A 24,941-nucleotide genomic window follows, 5' to 3' on the forward strand; every position below is an offset into this window, starting at 1 on the left:
TGTAATATTGTTAAATATAGAGAATGTAGTGTCTATTTTTCTCTCAAGCAGTTGAAGGAGGACATTGGTAATTCATCAGGTAGTTTTGAGTGGTGTTATCAATGAAGCATTTCTGATTAAAATCCTTCATGCTTTGAATACTCTGCAATGAAATCTTTGTAGACGATTTCTGAACATTTCTTCTGTTGGTATGCGCCTCGTGAAAAGATTAACAGAATTCAATCTGATTGCGGATAAGATTTAGATTACACATTCAGCAGGTAACTGACCGTAACTGATGAAATCTATTCAAAATAAGGGTGAAAATAAAGTGAAGTTGGTGAGCCGGAAAAGGTTGGCTTGGAGAGAACAAAAATACTTAAGATTGTTTATGTCTGGTCTAGTAAACATCTATTAAGCAGTCTGTCTTTAGCAATAATTAATTACTTTCTGTTTATAAATACCGGATTAGGGTTTTTGTTAATATAAAAGGATGAGTGTGGGAAGATCAAGTGATATAGATAAAATTACCTCACATAGTTTGATGCGTGTGACATGCCTAAATATGGTCATATCATTACCATATATAGGTACATCATGACCATATATGGGCGTACAACGAGAAAATTTGATTTTGCGGACAGGGCTCTAAATGTGCTTCAACAAATTCTGCTTGACATACAACAACTGGAGTACGTACTTTGTAATCCACTTTTTCCATTTGTTTAAAATTCTAAGGACTATTTTTTTTTTTATGGTTTAGCTAAAAATAAATATATACTTTCTAATTTCTCATTCCATTATCTGTACTGTAATCATCTCCAAAAAAAATAGCAAACAATACTTTTAATTTTACATCTGATCCTATCCATGCAGATATTTATTAATATAAGTTTTTTAAAGGCTTACTATATGTTGTATTTGATTTTCAATCAAGAAATTCTAGAATATTGATTTTTTTTTTTACCAAAAGTCCTTGACTGCATTGATTGTTAATCAAAAATAGCATCTCAAATAATAATTCCTCATTGTGTGTTTTTCTTTCTAAATTTATAAGCTAGGTTTTTACAGATTAATAATAATAATGTCGGTCGCATAATGGCAATGCCTCTATGCACTTCACATTATTATCCCGGTCACTCGATCAAAAACCTATGGAAGGCATACTCAACTCCCCGGGGAGTATTTCATAATGTTGCAGATAGTAATTACTCCATAGACATTTGAACTGAAACTACTACTCTAGGTTATCTACTATCATTTTAAGGATAGATTATGGTTTTTAAAAAAAAAATTGTTTTGTTCTAGGGCTTTCTGTCATTTTTATTGTCAAAAGTACTGTATTAAAGTCGATTGCCTTTAACTACTCTTGGGTAAAAAGAATACATAAAAGCCACAATTGGCCGAACTTGTCCTCCGATCATAGAGGTATACCGCCATGCACCAATCCTTTACTTTCGAAGCTCAGAACCATGTTTCATCATAGGGTCTGCGCTGCCTAGTGTTAGAGTCTGTTGACTCACTAGAATCATAGAGAATGTTCTATTTTCTCTATGCTAGAATGTAGTATATATACTTTTGACTTCCTATCATTTCTTAATCATCATGCTGCATTAGCAAATACTGTATGCAAATTTGATTGTACAAATTATATGTATTTTCATTCTATATGTATTTACTTTATGTTTTGATTTGACTATTGTTGTGAAAATATGTTTGAAAAATCTACAAGTATTGTTTATGTTGTATTTTTGTAGCTTCATACATTCTAATTACTAGTGACAAATTAACAATTTTATGTTGTACTGTATTCACATTTATTTGGAACAAAAATTTAATTATTCTTTGTTGATTTAACATTCCAAAATAATTATTGCTGGTAACAAATGAAATTCTTTGGTGCATTATGTCTGTCAAGTTCTTAACTTGTTTGTTTTAGTACCTCTGCAAATCCATGTGAAGATCAAAGGGTGTGCTTGAGTTGAAAATTGGAGTGAGTTTTGTAGCTCCCTGGGGGAATGTCGCAACAGCATTCGTACTCTCCACTGAGCCTAGCCATAGCTCATGTCTCGTGAACCACGACATTTGAAGGGCCATTCGCCCATCGTAATCCCTGTAAAAGCTAACAACTGACTATTATAATCGTCACTACATTACACGCAAGGAATTCATCAATGGGAATTTGCCAATTCTGAGCCATGTTTTCTTTCTTCAAAGTATCTTCTTCACATTAATCACACATTGTTCAAAATGGATGGTAATTTCTACACTAAAAAATGAGTGTACTAAGGATTAAGAAGATGCTTTATGGATTTTAAATTAAGCATTAAAAGATGCTCATGGTTGTCTTGCAATTATTGATGGTTTTTTAATATCTAAGTAGTACTAAGAATAAGATAATCAATATTAAATCTATTGTTATTTTGAAAAAGCAAATGATTAAAGTATAAAACATGGATTACTGTATATAATTTCTGAATAAAAAATATCTATTAGAAAAGTATTGAAACCAACATCAATAAATTCTATAGTTTGAATTAATTGATGTGTATGGATTAAACTGAACCATCTATCAATTGAAGCCAGTTTGATTCATTGGTTCAGTTCTCTGTTGATTCCCTATCCTTCATAGGAAAACTCATTAGCACCTTCAGTTATTATTAGTTGAACCTGCATCTCGGTCTTTGTTAAGTCGATATTTAAGTTTATTTTGTGTGGCAGAGGATATTGGTGTACTTGTAAAATTCACCTGCTAATGTTTTGATACAACAGAGAACAGTTACCATACGCTACTTCGCCTCAAGACCTAATAGCCAATCAAGAGCATCCTCATATCTTTATGTACCAATGGTCAATAATAATAGACATTTTTTTTTTAAATAATATTTTAGAGTGCATTAGGGAAAGAATTTAAACCAATTTAACAATCTCTCTCAGGCTTCAAACAGCAGATTCATGCAAATAGATTAGTTGCCCCAGGCAAGCACCCACTTCGTAGGGAAGAACCCACTTGGTAAGCAAGCGGTTTCATACTGTTGCCAGCTAGAGTTTTAAAAAGAGGCTTATCGGCCTACTTGTCCTACTCCAACTAACTAATTACATCTTAAGTTTATGCTCACTAAACACAAGAGGCAATGAGTAAGTGAGAATTGGATTAAAGTGGTTCAGGTCATAAGTTGAAGGTAGGATGTGGAAAATACTGTTTAGTAAACAGTAATTTTTTTTTTTAAAATTTGTAAACCACTTAGTTAAATCACCATTTATCACGTAAGGTTAATAGCTTTTAGATAGGTGAATAATATCTTGGAATAATATCTTGTTTCCCTTTCCGAATAGTGTTTGTTTTATGGTGGTTTCAAGTCAATCCAAGTGGTTCCTCTGTCTGCTGGTTTGGCGAGTGCAGACTAAACGAAATGACTTTTAGTCGAGATCATGTTGTCATGGGTTAGTTCCAACCCATTGGAGCATGGGCCCTGGGGTCTGGTCAATTCCGCATCAATAAGTAAAGAGACTGGGAGAGAATTCAGCTTACCAGCTCTTGTTTCAAATTACAATGCTTCAATTTATACATGGAAACAAAATCAATATTCAAGAATTAGTGCGTCATTTAGAGCATCATCAGTTTAGTATAAAAATATTTTCAAACATTTGCAATGCACTTTTTGATGAATAACTCCTCATTTACAACCGACAACAGAAAAATCTTTACGTTGTTTCGTTTAGCATGACATTTGTTGGTTCTACAACACATACAGTGCACAAATAAAATGTTGTTTCCATGTTCATAGTTGTTGATGACACAGAAATATGTGTATGAGAAATAACTTGACATGACATGACATTACAGTATGTCTCCAGGGATGTGGACAAGCAGTGTACATTCAGTGCTAAGGATGGTTAACTCATGGTTAACATAGTGAATTTTTTGCTTGTAGAAATCTGGGCAGTGAGGATATCTTACCTGAGTGCACTTTTTTACTTAATGTCTTTAATCTTATATAATAATAATAACTTTTAGTTCTGGATAATGTGATTTTGTAAGTGTATACAGATTTAGGTAGTCATCCATGAAAATAGGAATGGTCAATGCCCCTTACATGTCCCCGGTGTAAAAGCTTCACTCATGGTAACAATTATTTATAGTTGAATTGAAATAAGAATCAAGAATTTTTAGTAGTAATTATTACAATATGCTAAGAATGTTGTAATCGGATCATATTGCTTTCATCATAATTTTTATTACAGAAGAATCTTCCGTTCCATAACCATGATGTCATCTATACAGGGTTTTTTGGTGTCCTTGTAAGGTCCTTCCTTAGACCCTCCTATCACACTAATGAATTGAGTAACTCTTGCAACTAAAATCTATTGATATATAATATAAAGGAGAAATACCTAGAAGATTATAGAAGAATACTTAAGCTGTCACTTCTGATCTCGGAAAACACAACAATGTATTGTTTTACTGTGCGGCCGGTCAATATTAAGAACAGTTTTACTACTGGTCAATACTGGCAAGTTAAGTAAAAAAACGGCACAAGTTACAACACAATAGGATTAAGATATCTAGTCTCAAATGATGGTATGGAAGCGCCTCTAAATCACCGGTGAATTTATCAGACCCTTTTGTATTGATCTGCTGATGGTACCATAAACAAAGAGTATTAAACCAGCACATTGATAAAGTACACAACAGTGAATAGTTAGTTTGTTTCTCCATTGTTTTCAAGTCTTTACAATCCTATGAATATACTTGAGAGATACACTAGACCGTTAAAGCATTAAGTATTAACTTGATTGGCATAAAACATCAACAGCCAGCCCATAAATGGACATGATGCATTCATTGTAGCATTGCTTCAAACTAGTATTGAACAGCTTCATATATGTTAATATAATAAAGTCAAATTAAATTGAAGCTGCCTGTTCTTTTATTAATATAAAGTGAAGTTGATTATAAAATGCTCCACCCAAAATGTTTTGGATTCAACTCTTTATGCTGTAGTCTGTGTTTCAACAAAAAGCTGGGCTGATAAATTGGCTTTGTTGTAACAGACGTCATTTGAACGCATGCATAAAAAATTTAATGTCTGTGGAGTGAGTCACATTTTAAATATGGAAATTAATTTTTACTCTGAAATCAATTTATTCAGTATTGGCAATTGAATGATGGATGTGCAGTGGGGTAAAAAAGGAAAAGAAAAATGATATGGAATGCACTACACATCGGATCCACTCCCAAAAGTGTTGTGTAGATTACTAAGGCACAATAATGATCATGTAATCATGCAAGAGATCTTAACACCTTGTGTTACAATTTATCATATACAGTATTGTTTATCGACTCATTATTATGATTGACAGCGAAGTTGGAAATATGATAATTGATTTTTAATTTATGAATTGTGTTAAGCTAATTTAATCATAAATAAGTGATATTGATTGTGCAGAAATTGCAATATTAAATGCATTGTGACTAAAGCTTCTGAAGTAAGGTTGATGCAAAATTAAGTAACTTTATGTTATGTTTAAATGAGTGAAATTAGCAATTTTCTTTTGGTTAACAGCAGTAATCAATTGCTATTGTTGCAAGTCAGATGATATAACAGAATAGTTATATGCTGGTATCTTTTACTGCTGTTGACAATCATAATCTTCCCATCCATAAAGTTATTCTTATTCAAAAGTCATTGTTATAAATTGAGGCTATGATCAATGATAAATATGTATGCATTTTACATTTTTAATAATTTATTTATATTTTAGCATAATTTTTTTTATATATATAAATTTAATTGTCTTGTTTATAAACTTTACCAGTTTTTTAATTTGTAAACAAATTTTAGACAAAGAGAAATACGCTAGTAAAATAATTAAGTGAATTGACAATTATTATGTCTGTTCTTTTGAACGAGAACTGGATTTATTGAAAACCCAAAGAAGCGTAAAATTTTCTTTTCAGCTGATCAGCATGCTGATGGTATCCATCAGTAGTTATAAGGTTCATGTCGCTGTAAATAATCAAGTGAAATGCCTAACAGCTACGCCATCGACCATTAGATTCATGAATCGCACATTTATTGAAAATGCAAAAATTTTAGAGCAGTGGCATATGTACATACTTACATTACACCCCCTTTTTTTTTAATCATCCATTTTTCTGAAACAATTCTGTGTTACAAATTCCAAATCTGTGTTTCATGAAGTGAATTATTTTGATGAAAAAATTGCTCATTCGTTGAATCAGAAGCCAAGGTCAGATTATATTTAAAATGTCGTTATTCTAGCAATATATGTTGTCATGATACATAAAGTCTTTGAATGAAGATATTTATTATTGTGAGTTTTAAAAATTTTCAGTCGATTTGGTTATCAAAGCAGATTTGTTAGGTTAATTTTTACCGTGTGTGACTTCCTTTATAAAAATTATGGTTTAAATATAAAGGGATTACAGCCTTAATTACATTAGTTGAGATATATATATTTTTTTAAATATTGTATTTTAAAGTATTCTGATTTTTGTCTTGATATATAGAGTTTTGTTGTGCACTTAAGAAAAATGTTATGATCAGATTGGCTATCAATGATCAAAGGTGCGAATCACTATGTTCGCATGCTATGCTCATAGCTTGCATTCATAATTTTTTTACAGGCATAACCAAGGTATTTCTTCATTATTCAATTAATGAATATTTCCATTGTCATTTCTAACCCCCTTATCAAGATGTAAATTTGTTCAAAGTGAGTTACTATGCCCGAGTCAACACTTAATAGATACACTATCAGGCAATCTAGCTTTATCTAGTTATGTTTGCCAACAACGCTCCACTGTCCTCAAGTGCTTGTTGTTTAGTTCTTGCACGATTTATTTATCTAGTTTTGAAGTTCCAAGTAAACAAAGGCTGGACAGGACTGTCATGGCGACATCATCTGGCTCCCCAAGAGACTTGTTTATTCACCTTGCAACAATGCAACACCTTTAATTTCCAATCTTCTCATAACGTAGTACAGTGGATTCATATGAACTGGTAAAGATTCCTTTACATCTCAATTAAGATCAATTGTTAAATAACCCCTGCGATAAATTGTCCGTAACATTCTTGTTTTAAAAGAAAGGGATGTAATTTCAACTGGTACCAACGGGGAGATTTTACCTCTCAGATTTGTAACTCCTTTCGAAAAAGATCTTCAATGGTTATTCTCATTTTCCTGATCATGTTTTAAGAAAGAAGATGTATTGTTTGAAGGTTGTTTGATATTATCATAGGTTGTATTATAATAATATGTTTAGCGGCAAATTGAGTAGCTGTCAGTGAATAAGAGAAATGTCCCAATGAGGTCCTTGAATAGTAATCTTCTTGAAATAACAACCTGTCTACAATTTAATACTCGACACATTCAGTAAAACTAAAATCTTTGTGCATTTTTAAATACCAAGTGTTGAAAAATGTATCTTAATCTACGGATCAAACACGCTCAGTTCAATTAGGTCATTTATGGTTTTTATAACGCTAGAACAAAGTTGCCTCAATCATCGCTATGATTAAAATGCTTTTAGATTGGAATGCGAACAGAAAATCAAATTGAGGATTTAGCAATAGCTAGAGGAAGTTTGAAAATCCAAGTTGTCACCAAAAGATTGCGGAATCTTTGGGAGTTTCTTTGTGAGATTTGACATATGTAACCATACATACAGCTGTTTGATACTCTTCCTGTGTGAACATGTCATAAGAGGAACGAATATCACAGACAAATTGCTTTTCAACACTTTCTTCAGTGTACTTTTTTTTTTATCAGTTGTTTGAAAAAAAAATTAAAGGAAAAAGGAGAGTACTGCTGCATTTAGTCAGTGCTCAAATCAAAGTAACTAATTTCATATTAAACATTCATTATTTCTGTCAAGGTCATGTGAAATTGAAATTATGCGACTCTTGCAGTTGAACAATTAGTATTGATGCGTTTGGGTGACTCGGTAAAGTTTTCCCGTGATATTCACGTGTGCATGTCTTGTGGGTTTGAACCGTGAACTCGTTTCTTATTGAGATGCTTTGGTTATTGATTCAATTACAAAAGAAAATTAGACAGCATATTTTTTTTGTATATTGTTAATGATGAAAATTAATATATTATATTTGCTTTTTAAGTCAACATCAATCCTTTTTCTTATGTTGATAATTATATGTGCTAATAAATTTTGATTTGTTATATTACATCATTTCAAAGGTTGACCCTTGTACTTGAACAGGGTGAAGTCAGCGTGCAGGGGGAAAACAAGGCTGTTTTTTTGTTGTCTTGGATTAAGGAAAGGGTAAATACTTTGTAGGACTTTTTAAAACCAAGGATTTGTACAAAGACATGTTTTCAATAATTCTATAGCAGTCCTCATCTGAAGGAAAGTTTCATGTAGGTACAATAGCCCAAGGATAGGTGGCTACATGTACAACCCAAACAAGAGATTTTCCCCTCAGTATGTGTTACCAATGAAAGTGCTATAATTAGGGTCAGCCACAGCATGCATGCTTATTGGGGTGTTGGGAAACCTTAGCACAAAAAAACTCATGGAAAACATTTTGTATGAAAATACCAAAAAAAAATGCAATGATAAAAAATGTTGCTGTTATAATATCTTTTAAAACTTTGTAAACAAAATATTATACAGTATTAGTTTTTATTGAAAATTATAAATTTATATTTTTATGGTTTATCAATAATTATAACAATATGGTATTAGTTACCACAGCAACAAAATTGTGATTTTTTTTTAATTGACAGTAAAAATTATATATTGTTTTGATAACTATTGTTGATAAAAATGCAGGCAATTATGTTATATTTCATATGAATGTTTACAGATATCATATTAGAATTTTCTTCTACTGGGTCGATATTTTAGTCTGACATTTACATTAGTGTCTAGAACAATGTTTTTACAAGACATTGATTTGTCTCAGTGATTAAACCAAAATACTGTAGATTTATAGAAATTCATTATTAATGTTTTTCTTAGTAAGTTCTGTATATACCTACTTCAAAACTAACTTAACTGTATAAACTGACTATACTATTTGGTCATCATACAATATCACAAATTTGTGAGAGTTGTTGGTTTGTTAACAGTCCTCTCACCTTTAGAGCTTCTCATGCGATTTATTAATTCAATTAATTAATACCAATTTCCAGCTTTAAGATGATTAAATAATTTGTCCCTGAAATAATTATTGATTATGATATCTAGGGCATGTGTAGTGGCAGAAGATAAGTTTGCCATTTTTTGGAGAAAATGTTATCAAAGCTTTAGTACCTCTATTATTGTTCAGTGTGAGGCATTATATAAACAGAACTATTACTGTAATTGTTAATTATTTAAATTATTAAATATAATTACATATTAATAAAAACTGCATACAAAATTAATGCTTTTGTAACGATGTAATATTCTTCTTTCTGATTCTTATAACATTATAAACAAAACATTATATTGGTTTTTATTGAATATTGTAAATTTATGTCCTTGTGGTTTATTAATAATTATAACAAAGAGTATTGGAAGCTGTATTTTATTCCAAATAATTCCAGTTACAAAAATTAATTATTATTTTAATTACATATATTAATAAAAAATTTCATACAGCATTAATGCTTTTGTAAATATGAAATATTCTTCATTCTGATTCTTATAAATTACGTAATTTTTGCTTCGCTCCTGAGATTGGGGCAGTATTTCTTCTCCATTGGTTTACCGTCAAACACTCATAAAAATACTGCATTAGACATACTACTTAAACGTAAGCCACATTGGCTGCGTAATCATTAAACCATGTAAAATCGGTAATAAATGGTAATGTTAATGGTAGTGTTTGATTAGAACAGTAAGAAAGGATCAACATAGTGACTGTCCTCCGAATGCTCTTTCACTAATCCATACACCGACGGCTAGCGCGTATATCATTGGTTGATGTTGTTTCTACGAGGTGTTGATAATTTTCCAGTGAGAGAAAAAAGCCAAAAGAAAAACATTCAGCGAGTGATTAATATTGGCAGTGTTGTCTGTCATAGCATATCTTTAGTGATTCTAAGTTTTTTTTTTCATCTCATTGATTATTCATAATTATACTTCTGTTGCTGGGATTATGCTAATTTGCAGGTGTGAATGTGTGATTGTAGATGGACTAATCGTGAATCTGTTCATTGTATCAAAAGAGAAATGGTGTGATTTCCTTGTTGTGTAGTATATAGGTTATGAACATTAGAGTGTTGTGATGATGTCACAGTAACACATATACAGTATGCTGGATCTGTTCTCGATTTGAAAAAGAATTTACTTTTAATGCATAATTTTTAGTTATATTACAGAGAAATTAATATTAAAAAAGCTTTCTTGTGCTTCACTTTTAATGGAAAATGAATTAATTTATATCGTAGTAAATATGTTTAAAGACATACATTACAATCTTATGAATATTAACCAATTCATTTGGTTTTACTAAATTTCTTACTTGTAATATATTTTGCTGTATCTAATCTTTATTATATTTTCTTTTGTAATTTTTGTTGTATGTCATCAAAACTTATGTAGTTAAATATCCAGTTGTATTATCTCTATTGATTTTTCCACCACTTTATTATCAATAAACATGCGTTTATTGCTTGTTCTAAAATTTTCAAATGATATTAGTCTTTTTCATAATATAAAGTAGTTTTTTATTATATAATTTATTACATCAAATTCAGGTTTTGTATATTATTACAATTTTTAATATAGCTAGTAGTGATTAGCTACACTACAGTTGATTTTAATTATGGATTGACCAAACAAGGTAACAAAATCATCAATATGTCCTCTATGTCCTTATTTTCTTTATAAATAAATTCTTAATTTTATACTATCAATACATAATATTTTCTATATCTTGTTTTATTCAAAATATCAACTAATTTCCTTGACCCTTTTATCCTACTTGAATTCTAAAGACAGATTGAGACATCTGAACTGAAAGAATAATTATTTTGTTGATTTTTCAACAGCTTACAAATTCCTGCTACGAAATGTCTTAATACTATTGACACTTGTGCAATTAAACATATATAATTTGTTTAAAAGCTGCGGGCAAGCCACTAATAGGTGTTGAAAGATGATATAAGCATGTCTCGGGTGGTCAGCTTTGAATATTTTTTTAAAGATATTGGATTATCTGCTAACCTCTCCAAGCAAGCAGGAATTACTATAAAGAAAAAATAGCATGTGATACAGTTCATCCACTAATTCCTAAGGGTTCCTCAACATCAACTGACCTCCTTGGCTTAGCTGGAAGGGTTTCCCTTTGAATATGTTTAAAATAAAACTTATTTGTGACATTCTTTTATCAATCGTTTGATGCTTTGTTAAAAAATAGCTCATCTGTGTTAGACTCTTTGTTAATTACTTTTTTGGAATTACTTTGATATTATGTTCATATGGAATTAGACGTTATGAAGGCTAGACCTATAATCAAACATTACTCCTGTTTTTTAACTGATCAGTTCAAGTGAATACTTTTGCATATCTGCTATTAATAGATTCCTCCAAGCCTGAATCTATGACTAGTAAGATACATAAATTGATTGATGATTTGTTGGATGAATATTGATAAATAAAAGGATTCGTCCGTAACAGAAAATTATCAGAAGAACCGTGTAGAAAGAAATTAATGGTAAAATTATTCAAATATTGGGTTTGATGAAAGTAGGTTTAGTTATTGATGAGTGTAACAATGAATATTTAATAGAATATGTAGGTACAGCAGACAGATTTATATAAAATCAAAATTATATAATGGAGAAAGAATACAGTCTCCCTCTAATTAAAGACCCTTCCAAATAAGACCACTTTTCCGTGGTCCCATATTAGCAAATGTCTTTTTTTTAAATTATTCTATTAATTAAAGAACAAAGCTGCTAAAGACCAATGAAACCCTTGTCCCAAAAGTGGTCTTTAATTGGAGGGAATTTTTGGATGAACATCAAGCTGCTGTACGGTATATTCCCTAATTGTCACTCCTCGTTATTTTCCCTTTTTTCTATCTTTCCTATTCATTACTTTTATTTAATCCTTTCTCCCTTTTTATTCCCTTTATTTTTCCCTGTTTCCATTTACCTTTTATATTCCCTTTCATTTTCCATATCCCCTTTCCTTAAATGTTATTCTTAATTACAATAAATTGTTCATTTCTTCTTGTATTAAAGATTTTATTTGTCTTGCTGTATCTAAGGACATCTTTACAGTAGGATTAAAACGCAGCATGAAAGGTATTAAAGCTTATGTCTGCCTTTATTGCTTACATAATAGGAAGAAGTATAAAGCCTCCATTTTATTGGTGGAATTGGTGTTGTAAAGCTCCAACGATTAAACGTGTATAACTAAAACAGGAAGAATTTCTTGCTTTCATCCACCTACTTCAGAAGTCCCTGACTCAATATATGTGTGATAATGAAAAGAATTTTATCACTCAGATCTCATCGCACATTTAATCTTGCGTTATATTGTCTGACTGATGGTACAAAAGAAATTGATTTTAAGAACAGTCAACCGTGGTTCCCACTGTTAAAAAAAAAAGTTTATGGCGATCAATCCAGCTAGGTTACTCTGACGTGTCTAGGCCGATGATATTTAAACACTTTGTTGCAATTTAATTAAGGGAATGGGCTAGTCATTTATTTATCCCATTGTTTAAGTTGCGTCATAAAACCACCAAAGAGTATTAAGATCAGCTGTGGTGGACATTGGCAAACAAATTCCAAGCAAACAGTATGTTGCAGAATATTTTGACTAAATATCAGCATGTTTACATAACTACAGTTAACACAATGAAAACAAACACTCAAAATGCTGGAGACCACACGCTAAAATGTTCACAAGATTTTAAGTAAATTTTGACATATTGTGCACCAATGAGAGTAATTTGCATTGGTTGATACAAAGACTTAAATTGAATCCTATTTTTTTGTAGCAAAACATTCCTCATTTGAAAAACAACACAAACATAGCATAGTTTCTTGTTTTTAAGTACGTGCATACATTGGAAAATGTCTGTGTGGGAAATAACTTAAATGCTCTTGTGCTGCCCTAAGCAAATCGTATCAACTTTAGTTAAATTTAATAAATGATGATAAATTGATATTCTGTTCCTTGTTAGCAAAAGTCATTTAAATTTATAATTTTACATCTCAAAACAAGATGGGAAAAAAAATCATTGTAGCAAAATTATTAATATTATTTGATATATAGACCCCAGCTACTGTGTTACATCAAAGAAAATAAAAAAATAATCTTGTCTCCTTCCTCTATATTTTTTTTTCAACTGTTCCTCCTATTTTTATACAGCTTTCTCAAGCCAAAAACCTAATATACAACTCTGTGTGTTGTGGTTATCATGTGTTTATCCTCATTTTTGTTACCAAAACCCTAGCATTTATTTGGCTACACATATTTTGTATTTGGAAGTAAATTTCAACAACTGCATTTTCTTCAGGAGCCAATGAAATACTCCTATATATTGTAGCAGTAGATTAATATTTATCATAGCAATGATCTTGCTTCAAGCTATAGACTGCCATTGTATCAAAGTATTTACCATTCATCTTATAAATGCTCCGTTGCTTTTAACACATGGCCATTTTGATAATAATTTCATAACACTATCAACACACACATATCCGATTATGGCATTCTATTTTCATAGCTGTATAGTATTACTAGTAATAATGAATGATGCTCAAGTCACAAAATTGAATTTATTTTCAGTGTTTGCCTATTTGATTGTAATTTGCGGCATATGCCAACCTACCTTTTAGCAGTAGTTGAATTTAGCGTTAGCATTTGAATTGAACTCATTTAGACGGTAATTAACATCACAGTGTTTTTAAATGACCACTTTTACTGTGAATGTCCTCGTAGACAACTAACACAAGAAATCAAACCATTTTTTTGGATAATTTCTATGAATTAAAATTCATTTTACCACCATGCTAATTAATGAGCTATTTTCTTGATTTTTTTTTAGATCAAATTTATATTTATTTATTTATATTTTTATTTTTGTATTACTCCTAAAACCCAACATAAAATAAACTTAAATAAACTACCTATTTAGTTTTATTCCTGTGTTGTTCTAAGATTGGTTTCTCACCATTGTTATGAGATTCAAATACTATTTTATTGATTGTCTTTTCATTAAATATTGTGTGCTATCATAAATGATTCTACTTCAATAGCAGCTAATGTGCCGATAATTACTGCATGTCTCAAGTTACATCAACAGCGCCACCGTAAAAGTCAGTTTGAAAGAGCAGTCATATTTGATTTCGAGTTAATGAGGACATTCCTTCAACACTACCATCTTATATAATAACTAGACAAGACTATTGTTATTTTATTGCCAGGTGCAAAACTTTGTTTTAAAATATCAACTACAAACAATGAACAGTTAAATTTGTATGTTCACTCTTTACAACATTTTGTTTAGCTATTTGATTAACCAGTACACTTAACTGGTAAAAAGGCAAGGGATTTGTGATTCCTTTTGTTTTTAACTTCTAGACCACCCAAAAACAAGTAGCTGTACTTTCTAGTTTCATGAAATCTGCATCCTCAATGCTAAAATGGAGGCTTAGCAAACTGGAGAATACACTTTACAGAACATTTTAAGTAAAAAAGTACACAGCTAGAAGAAAGCCTTTGTGTAAATGAGCCTGAAGGCTTAAGACCATTTACACCCTATTCAATAGAAGTGTGAATGCAACAGGTTGCAGAATTACCTGCTGTTATTAACAGATCTGAGTATTCATATATAAAGTCAACATCATTTCCATAATACTGAAAGGTATCTTGATAGGCAGAATTCCACATAGTAGTACTGTAGTTGAAGGAATTTGTAGTTGTTTAAGGGATAGAACTGCTTGTATTTTTTTATATATATCTGTCATTGTATAATAAGAGTTTTAGTTTTCTTTTGTTTACTGATGAGAAGAGTTTTGATTAATATACATTGATTTTGTTATGATTATCAAAAGAAAATATTATGATTAAAATCGTCTTTGTTACAAACCATAGTTAAATGTAATTCTGCGATTTATCATATGTTTATTTCTGTATGTGAGAAAGCGAAAGAGTTTTTCTTGAAATATAATTAAGAATTTGTCTGGAGCAGTTTGATGAACCTGTTGCTAACTATAGATGATGAGGCAGATTATTTGCTAGAGGAAATTAATCATTTCAGTTAGACCCATCAGGTTCAAGGTCTCTGCGCATCCTCATCCCCAGAGATGTGTACTAAATTTGAAATATCACTTGACAGTTGAGGGCAGCAGATACCAAGTGCTATTTATAGAACACTAATATTTCTAACATAGTGAAGATTTCATTGTTTATGGTGTCAGTGTTTTTGCTGTCTCAGTGTTCAGGAAACTTCAGCAAATATTTAATTCTCTCTATTAAAAATCAAGAAAAGGTAACAAAATGATCATATGAATTTGTTTTATTTTGTAATTCTTTTTTAATCCTTGTCGTGAAAGTAGTTTATTGTGTGAGGATAAATGCTGTTACTCTGTTGACTTAAAATATTTTGGGATGCTGGTGTTAATGGCTAAGTAAACGATTTGTTTCCTTCACTGAGATTTATGCACACAGTGGCTTGAACAATAGACTTCTAAAAGTGTAACTATTTCCATACTGTCCTCAAAAGTTAGTTTAATCTTGTTATTGACGGTGTACTCTTAGATGCTGTTGAAATTGAAAGAAAAACAAATTAATAACAGAAACTTCAATTAATAACATCTTATTAAACATTAATGTTCATGCTATATTGTTTATCATGTGGTACGGCTGTTAATGTTAATCCTTTGTTCATTGTTACCGAATGCAAGAGTACCTTGTGATGTGGCTAAGCAAACATCTAATCATGTTAAGGATCTTATTTTCTTGGTGCAACTTCAAATACACTGTACTCTCCTTTGTTTCTGGTGAAGCCATAAAGATTGAGGATTACTGGACATAGTGTGACAGTTGTTATCAACCAGTGACATAACAGCATTCAGGATATTGTTGTTGTGTAAAATGTGATTCAACACATTTTTTCCAGATCAACATTTGTAAAGAGCAGCCACAGAATATATATGGAGTGATTAAATTAAAATTTTCACAGATAGCATGGATGGAAAGGACATTTTTTTTTTCTTAATGGCTAGATAAAAGTATTGGCATTTCTTTAGAAGTTTCAAATCACAGCCAGATGTTAGTAGACTTGTTGGTCCAGACAACATTGAAGTTTGCATTCCTTGGCCACAGCTAAAATAACAGATGTGTCCTCGTGGCTCAAAATCTCTTCTCGGCGATACCGATCTTCTTACGACATCCTGGCTACCCTGTTTTGATATCTATTACCTCGTTACTATTAATGCGGAAATTTTATGTAGATCATCACCTTAGCTGGTTTACAGGGGAACTATCTTTGTAGCTCAGTTATTAATTGGGATAAACCATTATTTTCATGGCACCATAAATTTACTCACTCCACAAAAGTCTCAACATTATAATTATTTGTCACTGTTTGAGGTTTAGTATTATTGACTTGTTTTGTATTGTTACATAATAATATCAATATTTCATACAATTTTATTTCTAAAAAGAATATTTTAATTACAATGTTATAGTTACAGAAATAGTTTCCATCCCACTTTTGTAGATATGTTATAAATTTATAAGTAAAAGAACCAAGAATATGTGTTTATAGGGATACAGTAAAATATTATGGTTCAGTCGTGAAGCGGAGAAAATTGATAATGTATAGGGTTTTGACACATTGCTATAGGTGTGAGTGTTGATGGGTGGCTCACGAAACAGCAATTGTTATGAAGTTGAAATTCTTGGGCCGGAGGTTACCTGACATGTTAATAATCATATTTAAAAGGAAGCGATTTATTTAATTTATGTAATTATCCAAATAATGGCTACATATCAATTGATTATTGTAGCAACGTATGTGGTAGATTTAGGTAAACATGGTGTCATAGTTATCCGTCGGAATTAAAATCCCAATTGTGCATCCAATTGTTCTGATTGGCTAGTTAGGTAATTTTAAAGAATGTGCTTTCTGATTGGTCTAACTGTCTCCAAACCAACTGTTCGTTTTGCACCTGGATTTTTGCGGGAGTATATCAAGTTTAAGGCAGCCGTATGTGAAATGCTTCCCTCCTGCTGTATCATGCCTTCAGTGTATTTGTGACACAGTCCATATGGTCTAGTTAGCAAACCTTTTCATATCCAAAGCCTTATCTACGTCTCCTTCAGGACAGGTGTTAAGTTCTAACATTCCCTGTGGATTCTTTGATATCATTTTTGTTTCTTTTTCATGATCTAGAAAAATTTATGTTTTTCTTTCTTGCCTACACAATAATTTATATTTTTAATGACCATCATGAAATCTATGATGATAACTACTAAAAAGAAAACTATCTATGGTACATGATATAAATGCCTCCTATTTTATACAAAGCTACAGATTCGTTCAAATATGTAAGTCTAAAGCAATGTACTAATACTATAGACTTATAAATGTTGTTTTCATTTTTCTCTTGCAGATTTTTACCAAATGGCATTAGTATAGAAGCAGAAATAAACGACGTCGTTGACATCCTTTGCCCAAAAACAGTAAACACCACAGAAGGTCGTACAAAAGCAGAATATCATACATTTACCCAAGTTCCATATGAAAGCTACAAAACTTGCAATTTAACATATGCTAATAAGACAGACAAGACACTTTTGCGATGCAATAGGCCCTTTGTTGAAAATAAGTACACATTATTGTTCCAAGCATGGACACCGTACCCACGTGGATCTACATTCGAGGCAGGAAAAGATTATTATTATATTAGTAAGTATTATGTTCATTATTTTTGCTGCTCTAAGAACATTTGTGAAAATGTCAAGAACAGTAAACAGAATCATCTTAAAAATAGTACTGGCTGTCTTGAAAATATTGCCAGGGCCTCCTGTAAGCACTTTTAATGTATGAATATGTATAATATGAATTTGTATATATACAATAATATGAATATGTATTATATACTATAAAGTACACAATGACAAGGTCTCTATGTGTGCCATATTATTAACTCTGCCATTCAATCAAAAGCTCATGAAACAGAAACTCAGTACCTTCGGGATATTTAACCAATGTTTCAAAATTGTTGGGTTGTTATAATCATAGTTTATATGGAAGTTATTATTCAACTCTGCCATGTTAATGTTTATTGTGTATCTTGAATAAATGCCCATCTGGCCTGGTGATAAAATACCTTTGAAATTATTGGAAATATGAATATGTTGATTACAATAAAAACAATTGAAAAATTACTTTATGCAAAAATAAACATTAGAGAATATATGAATATGTCTGTTTATTGCAATAAATAATTAAAAAAATTAATTTATGCAAAACTTTAACAATTAAATTTTTATATAATTGTTATATCCCACTAACAATAGAATTTAATTTTCTCCCTGTTATTTACAGCAACTTCAACTGGTACCGAGGAAGGAATAGAGTCACGTGCAGGTGGTTTATGCAATTCACATAATATGAGACTCAAGGTGCATATAAAAGCCACAGGTAAGAATGATAATGTAGATTTATATCTGATTAATATTCAATACTCATTATAGTGTATTAGATTATACACTGATGCATAAGTGATTCTGATAATATCATCCTTTTTGTTATGATAAAATAGTTGCTCAAAGATTACAGTGGTAAAATATGGTAAAACTGAAAGATTTTTTCCCTGATTTGCAACTTGCATGCGTGTTGTCTGAGATTGTTTAAGATGTAATTGTAGAGCAAGGAGTATATTTTCTTGTTTTATTATTTTATGTTTTTTGGACAGATGAAATCCTTTAGTGATAGGAACTTGTTACTCCTTCATCTGACCCTCCTCCTCTGTATGTATGGTGCACTTGGTTGGAGGAAATAAATATATTATTATTTAAAAATTAATTAAATATAATGTCAACACAGAATGTATATTTTTATACCTGAAATTGTATTAAAGTGATCAGTTCTAGTACATTATTAATTTTGAGTTTTTTAGCTGAAGAAATTTTGTTTTGGTGTATTCAAACATTTACTAATGAGACTTTTGTTCATACTATTCTAGAGCCAGTTGGACCAACCCTACAACCACCACAGTCACAGCCACAGCCACGTTCCACAACTCCAATAGTTCACACAACAACCAGAACAGCAATTGAAACATCAAAACCAGTCACAGGTATGTAAAAAATGAAACTAGTTTAACTGAAAACAAAATTATTTTTCTAGTACTGAAATTGATATGGTGCATAATAATCTTTTTTATAATTCTATTTTCAATATGTGAAGCGGAATAGACCAATAGAACATTGTAAACAAATTTTAATTTGATTACAAACAACTTATGTGTGTTCCATTGAAATTATTATGTTTTACAATAAGCAGTGGCAGATCCAGGGGGTTTAGACGAACCCCCCTCTGTGAAGAAACGTAACAAAATACTACTAGGTCCTGGATTACAAAAAGCATGCTAACCTACCTAGGTAAATGTTAGCAGATCAGACAAACTAGGCTTACCCCAACTTGTCTTCAATTAAATAAATTATACACATTGTTTGTGGTTCGACATAGTAATAATTTATGTACGAAAGTGCGTTCTTCAGGCCTATCGGTTCATCGATCCATGGAAGAAAAACTAAATATCTAACTACTCAATATTGATGGAATATAATAATATATTGCCTATGATTTTTTTTTGTTTTTGTCTATGTATAGGCCTAAAGAATAAGTTAAAATTACCTGATCTTTTTCAAGAGGGGAAAACCTGGAATTTTGAAGAACTTAAAGGTCATTAAAAGACTCCTCAAAAGTCAGGAAAGCTCATTTCCAGCCATCGAGGAGTCAAAATTTTCCCCTCTCACATTTTTGAGGTTTTTTGAAAACATTTAAAACCCTCCATTTTCAAATCATAGATCCGCCCGTGATAAATATCTGAATTCAATATTGAATGGTGGAGAATTGACTTTGTGTCAACTTCTTTGTCATAGATTGGCTGCTAATATGTTGCTTGTGTGGAATAGACCTTTCAGCTAAGCCACGCCCTTTGGATATTGTTGCTAAGGTCCTGCAAAACAGTAGTGTTAAAACATACGCAAACATATGCATTTATGGGGCATTTATTCTTGACCCTGTTCTGATTGGTCGGTTGTTAACTTTGATTGACACCCCACAAAGGTTCATTGAGTTTAGTTCCTTCCTATAATTCATGATTTGTATTTTTTCAATATTTGTTATGTTTTTATTATATTCATTTATTTCAGAAGAAGTAAGACCTTCAAAAAAATTGGAATCAGCCAATCCTAAAGACATGCTAAGGGGCTCGGCCAACATGTGTCAAGTGTCATCGTTGCTCCTCCTCGTGTCGTGTCTGATGGCCCGGGTCAGATGGCACTAGTCTTGCCATCACAACCAGATTTTTTTTGTAAAAAGATTGTAAATTCCTGTAAAATTATACTTGGTGGAGACATATTTTGTAAGAAAAGTGCAAGAACTATGGGAAATGTTGTCTTAAAGCTTTGATAACAATTTTTCTTTTCATATTTAGCACCAAATAAGATGTAGTCCCAAATTTTGAATTTTATTACTCAACATATTAAGCACTTTTCTTGCAAAACATGCCACAATATAGAGATATATCTTTTTTGTATGAAAAAAAAATAAATGTATTAACTGCAAATATTGTCTGTATGTTGATGTTTGAGAGAAAATGAAGGAGACAAAGTGAGTGATCTTTTGTACTTTTGTAAGTGTCATATTATCCCATTGCCTTTTAAAATCTCAAGCATTTTAAAGTGAGGTGCGTACCGAAGGTTTTTAGTAATAATGTGGCACGTTATGCTTTGTAGATGGGTGATTTTATTATATATTGTAATGTTTTTTATTTTATTTTATTTTTTTGGTTTTTTTTTTTTTTGGTTTCTATTTTTAAATTGAAAATATGTATGTTTATAATGCTGCTTTAATGAATGTTATGCTGTTGATAATAGCACTGCGGTTTGTTCGCATCCAAAGAAAAACAGAGTGGTTTATATCAAGCAAGCTTAGCAGTCAGATATTACATGTAAAGCAACCATACCTGTAGTTGTTCAGATTATTGGGCGAGACTTTTTTTATACCTTGTTTTGCCAACTAGATCGTCAGAGGAGGGTGGGGAAAAAAATTAAAATATAATTGTGTTTTCTTATTTAGGAAATGGTTTTGCCGAAAACATCCAGACAGGAGAAAATAAAAATAGAATTTTGTTGGTGAATGTGAACAGTGTAGTGGTTAGATGCTTTAAATTTATGTAATTATGAAGAAATATACATAGGCCTATCTTATTTTTGGAGATTGCAAGGCAGTGGCAGGTGTAATAAAAATAAAGAAAACTTATTTTTTTCTGAAATTTCTATTTTTTGTGGCAGTGGGTGCGCTAATTGGCCAAAAATAAAATGTATTTATTCGTAACCATCATTATTGGCAGGAGGCAGATTCGCTAAACAAGGTATTAAAAAAAGTCTCGCCTGATTACTGTAGTTAGATAGAAATAAGGATTTTACATCCTTTTGTTTTTTTAACCACCCACGTTAAAATTATAATTTGGTTTTGTTCATTTGTGTACATCGTAGCATCATTGAAATTAGGGTCAATGCAAGTTCACAGTCAGAAAATATTCATGAAAAAAATAATTACAGATTTTGAATAAGGATTCATAATGGGATAGATATGTAGTCATATTCAGAAATTATTATTATTATACAAAAATATTATTGGGACATAAACACAAGACACTTTTCTTTCAATATATATAGCATTTTGTTGTTAATTTGGTGCACAATTGTTAAATTTAAGAAGATGTAAATTTATTCATAATTTATTTAATGTTTGTACATATTGGCTTCGGAAGCATTCTACTAATAAATATTACTGTGTAAGAATGATAAAGTTTGTTTTCAACCATTTTATGTAATGATTTTAATATTTGTATAAAATAACATATGTTTATTCAGTAACAGATGTGTTATTGGATAGAGCTCAATCAGAAAAGAATATTTAGCAATTTATATTTTTCTGAGTTGATCCTAATAATTAGAAGCACACTTTGACTTATTCTTTTGAGATGATCCCAAAAATGAGAGGAAAAAATATGAGATTCTTTTTTCACCATTAATAGAACAAAACATTATAAATAGAAAGGTACCTTCATTTATATACAGCTTGCTCTGGAACAAATATTAGAAATCAAACATTAAAGAAGTTTAATGGTTTTATTCAATGTTACAGAATTCTGCCCACACTATCAATCAAACTTTGTGTGACAAACACTGTGATTTACCCATATATGGGTATGATATGACATCATGCCCATTTATGGGTATGATATGACATCACAATTTCCATATATGCATATGACATGAGATCATCATACCCATATATGGATATGATATGATATAATATGACATCACCATGCCCATATATAGGTCTGATATGAGATCATCATACCATGATATGATATGACATCACCATGCCCATATATGGGTATGATATAACATCATCATGTCCATATATGGATGTGACATGACATCATCATGTCCATATATGGATGTGACATGACATCATCATGTCTATATATGTGCAATTCATACAAATGTGTCGCATAAAATTGGATAGTGTGGACAAAGCTTTAGTTTGACAGACTTCTGATGTTTCAACTTCAAAATGTTGCGTGGTCAAATTGTTGGCAGTTCAATGGTCTGTATTTTGATTATAAAAGAAAATACTTTAGAAATAAAATTAACTTTGGTCATATTCTTTTTAAAGATTGAATATCTTGATAGGTTATGCTATAGAAATTATAATGAATTCAAGTTCAGTTGTTGGGCTACTGTATACTCATCAAAACATAGAAAGCTGTTTTCTGATCTGAAAGTGACTTATGAAATTACTAATAGAAAGTAAAATTTTATTTTTACACTGATAAAATAATGATGAAATTTTGACATTTTAATCATCTTTTCACAAACTATTTTATTAAAGATATTTGGTTTTATATTTATTAATTGAAAATATCAAGTTTCGTCTTGAATTTATGCTTATGTTTTAATTTTGTTATCTCCCTATATGTTACCTGTATATTGTTGTTAGCATTTATTTTGATTGTTTATGAATCTAGTAGTAGTTTATATTGTACAATAATTCACAACAAATTTACAGCACTTGTAACTTTTCAGTTATATATTCACAACCTAATATTTGTTATTATTGTTTACTATATACACTGACTAAATCGAAGAATAGAAACCTTTACCAAACTTCAAAATCGTCCAAGCAGCAGACTAATTTTTTTTTTATGTATTTCAGAACTAAAAACCTATTTTCAGCAAATAGATTGTGATATAAATTTCATTACTGATGAAAATTTTCAAAGCTTTCTGGACATATAGGTGATTGTTAGCATTGTCAAACATGTCTTTTATACATAGAGAATAACCATATTTGAAAGCTAACGTTTTTGTAACTTTCTAAAAATATATGTTGGTTAAAAAGGACAAAGAAGTTGTAATTAATATCATGTTGTTGAAACCTTTCAAATTGAGTTGTAATGAATTTTCTTATATAATCAACTAATATTTGTTTAAACTCTCAACAAATGTTAAATATGGCTCTGAGAAATTACAACAAATTGTGGTTGAAGAAAGTACTGATTATCAAAAATAAAAAATAAACAACTTTTTATGATAATTATGTTTCATAGTTTTATTTGTACAAGTCTTGTGTGCTAGAATTTTAGAAATGGTGATACTCTTGAAGGCAAAAAGCACTATTAGAGTTTGGTCGGTCACAGTGGCGTACCTAGGGAGTGCACCACCTAGTCACCCCCACTGAAGATATTTGAAGTAAAGAAATCATGCTCAAGTAGTTAAAAATTATTCAAATTAACTTTTTTTTTAGAGCTGGCTACCCCCTCACCTTATCGACTTCACCTTTACACCCCACCCCCATGTTAAGACGCCTAGATACCCCACTGGTCGGTCTCCGTTGACAGCCCATGTTTAATCGGATATTTCTGGTTATTCTTTATTCCAGATGCATCTGTTGAAACAATCTTGCATTTTTAACTTCTATTCAAAGTTTGAAAATACCCTAAATATTGTTTGATCAAACGTTAATTTTGACAGTAAAAACTTGCTAATGTATACCATTTCTCTAAGCGTATACTGTATCCTTTTTACAGTATGTTTTTTTTAATACGAAAATAACAATAACCTATCCACAACGCTCGCGAAGTGTTTGTGTTTGCTGGGACATCACTTCTAGTGCATGTATGTATAGTATAGGGGATTTGTTCAGAAATAGAGACAACTTGAGATATGAAAGAGACTACCACCCATATGCCAAATTGAATACTGTATTTCGCAAATGTAGGACTAATTTACAACACCTCGATAATGCATCATTGAAGTGTAACACGGTAACAGGCGCGCATATTACACGGATCATTGGGAAAGAGGAAAAAGTTGGGCGTCAGCGCTTTACACGAGACTGAAGGCTCCGTGGTTATAGTCATGAGACCCAGCACTCAAGTCGTTAAGATTCGGTATTGGCACATTGCAGCTTTACATACATCCCACAGACGACACGTCCTTAGTTCTTGTACTGTACATAAATATTTATTACCAATACCATTTTGTTGTGCTGTATAGTGTACTGTAATATCATTTAATGCATGCGTATTTCATTCACCATCTCCATCTCACAAAAAAAGAAGGAAATGTAATGAAATTGAAAAAAGTTTGTGCGAGATATGAATAGATGAATCATTTGCATCCTCGTTCGGCATCACTTACGATCTTACGA

General features: G+C 31.1%; 1 protein-coding gene across 1 annotated transcript; it reads left to right on the forward strand.

The window, feature by feature from the left end:
* The first annotated feature begins 576 nt into the window (after nucleotides 1-576).
* Nucleotides 577-23,825, forward strand: LOC117100127 (ephrin-B2a-like). Its single transcript, XM_033239710.1, has 5 exons — nucleotides 577-671; nucleotides 17,593-17,888; nucleotides 18,531-18,626; nucleotides 19,171-19,284; nucleotides 20,366-23,825. Exons 1-5 carry the CDS (start codon nucleotides 577-579, stop codon nucleotides 20,497-20,499), a joined length of 735 nt encoding a protein of 244 aa, XP_033095601.1. The 3' UTR covers nucleotides 20,500-23,825.
* Nucleotides 23,826-24,941: the final 1,116 nt, after the last annotated feature.

The sequence above is a fragment of the Anneissia japonica genome, unplaced genomic scaffold (genome assembly GCF_011630105.1).
Source record: "Anneissia japonica isolate Jap-2015-1 unplaced genomic scaffold, ASM1163010v1 scaffold241_len727266_cov204, whole genome shotgun sequence".
Taxonomy (NCBI): Eukaryota; Metazoa; Echinodermata; class Crinoidea; order Comatulida; family Comatulidae; genus Anneissia; species Anneissia japonica.

Bases quoted from the DNA above. Each gene is read 5' to 3' on its own strand.
- LOC117100127 (XM_033239710.1), top strand. From the start codon at position 577: ATGACCATATATGGGCGTACAACGAGAAAATTTGATTTTGCGGACAGG. The intron at 17,889-18,530 runs GTAAGTATTATG...TGTTATTTACAG, and splicing joins AAAAGATTATTATTATATTA to CAACTTCAACTGGTACCGAG. The intron at 18,627-19,170 runs GTAAGAATGATA...ATACTATTCTAG, and splicing joins GGTGCATATAAAAGCCACAG to AGCCAGTTGGACCAACCCTA.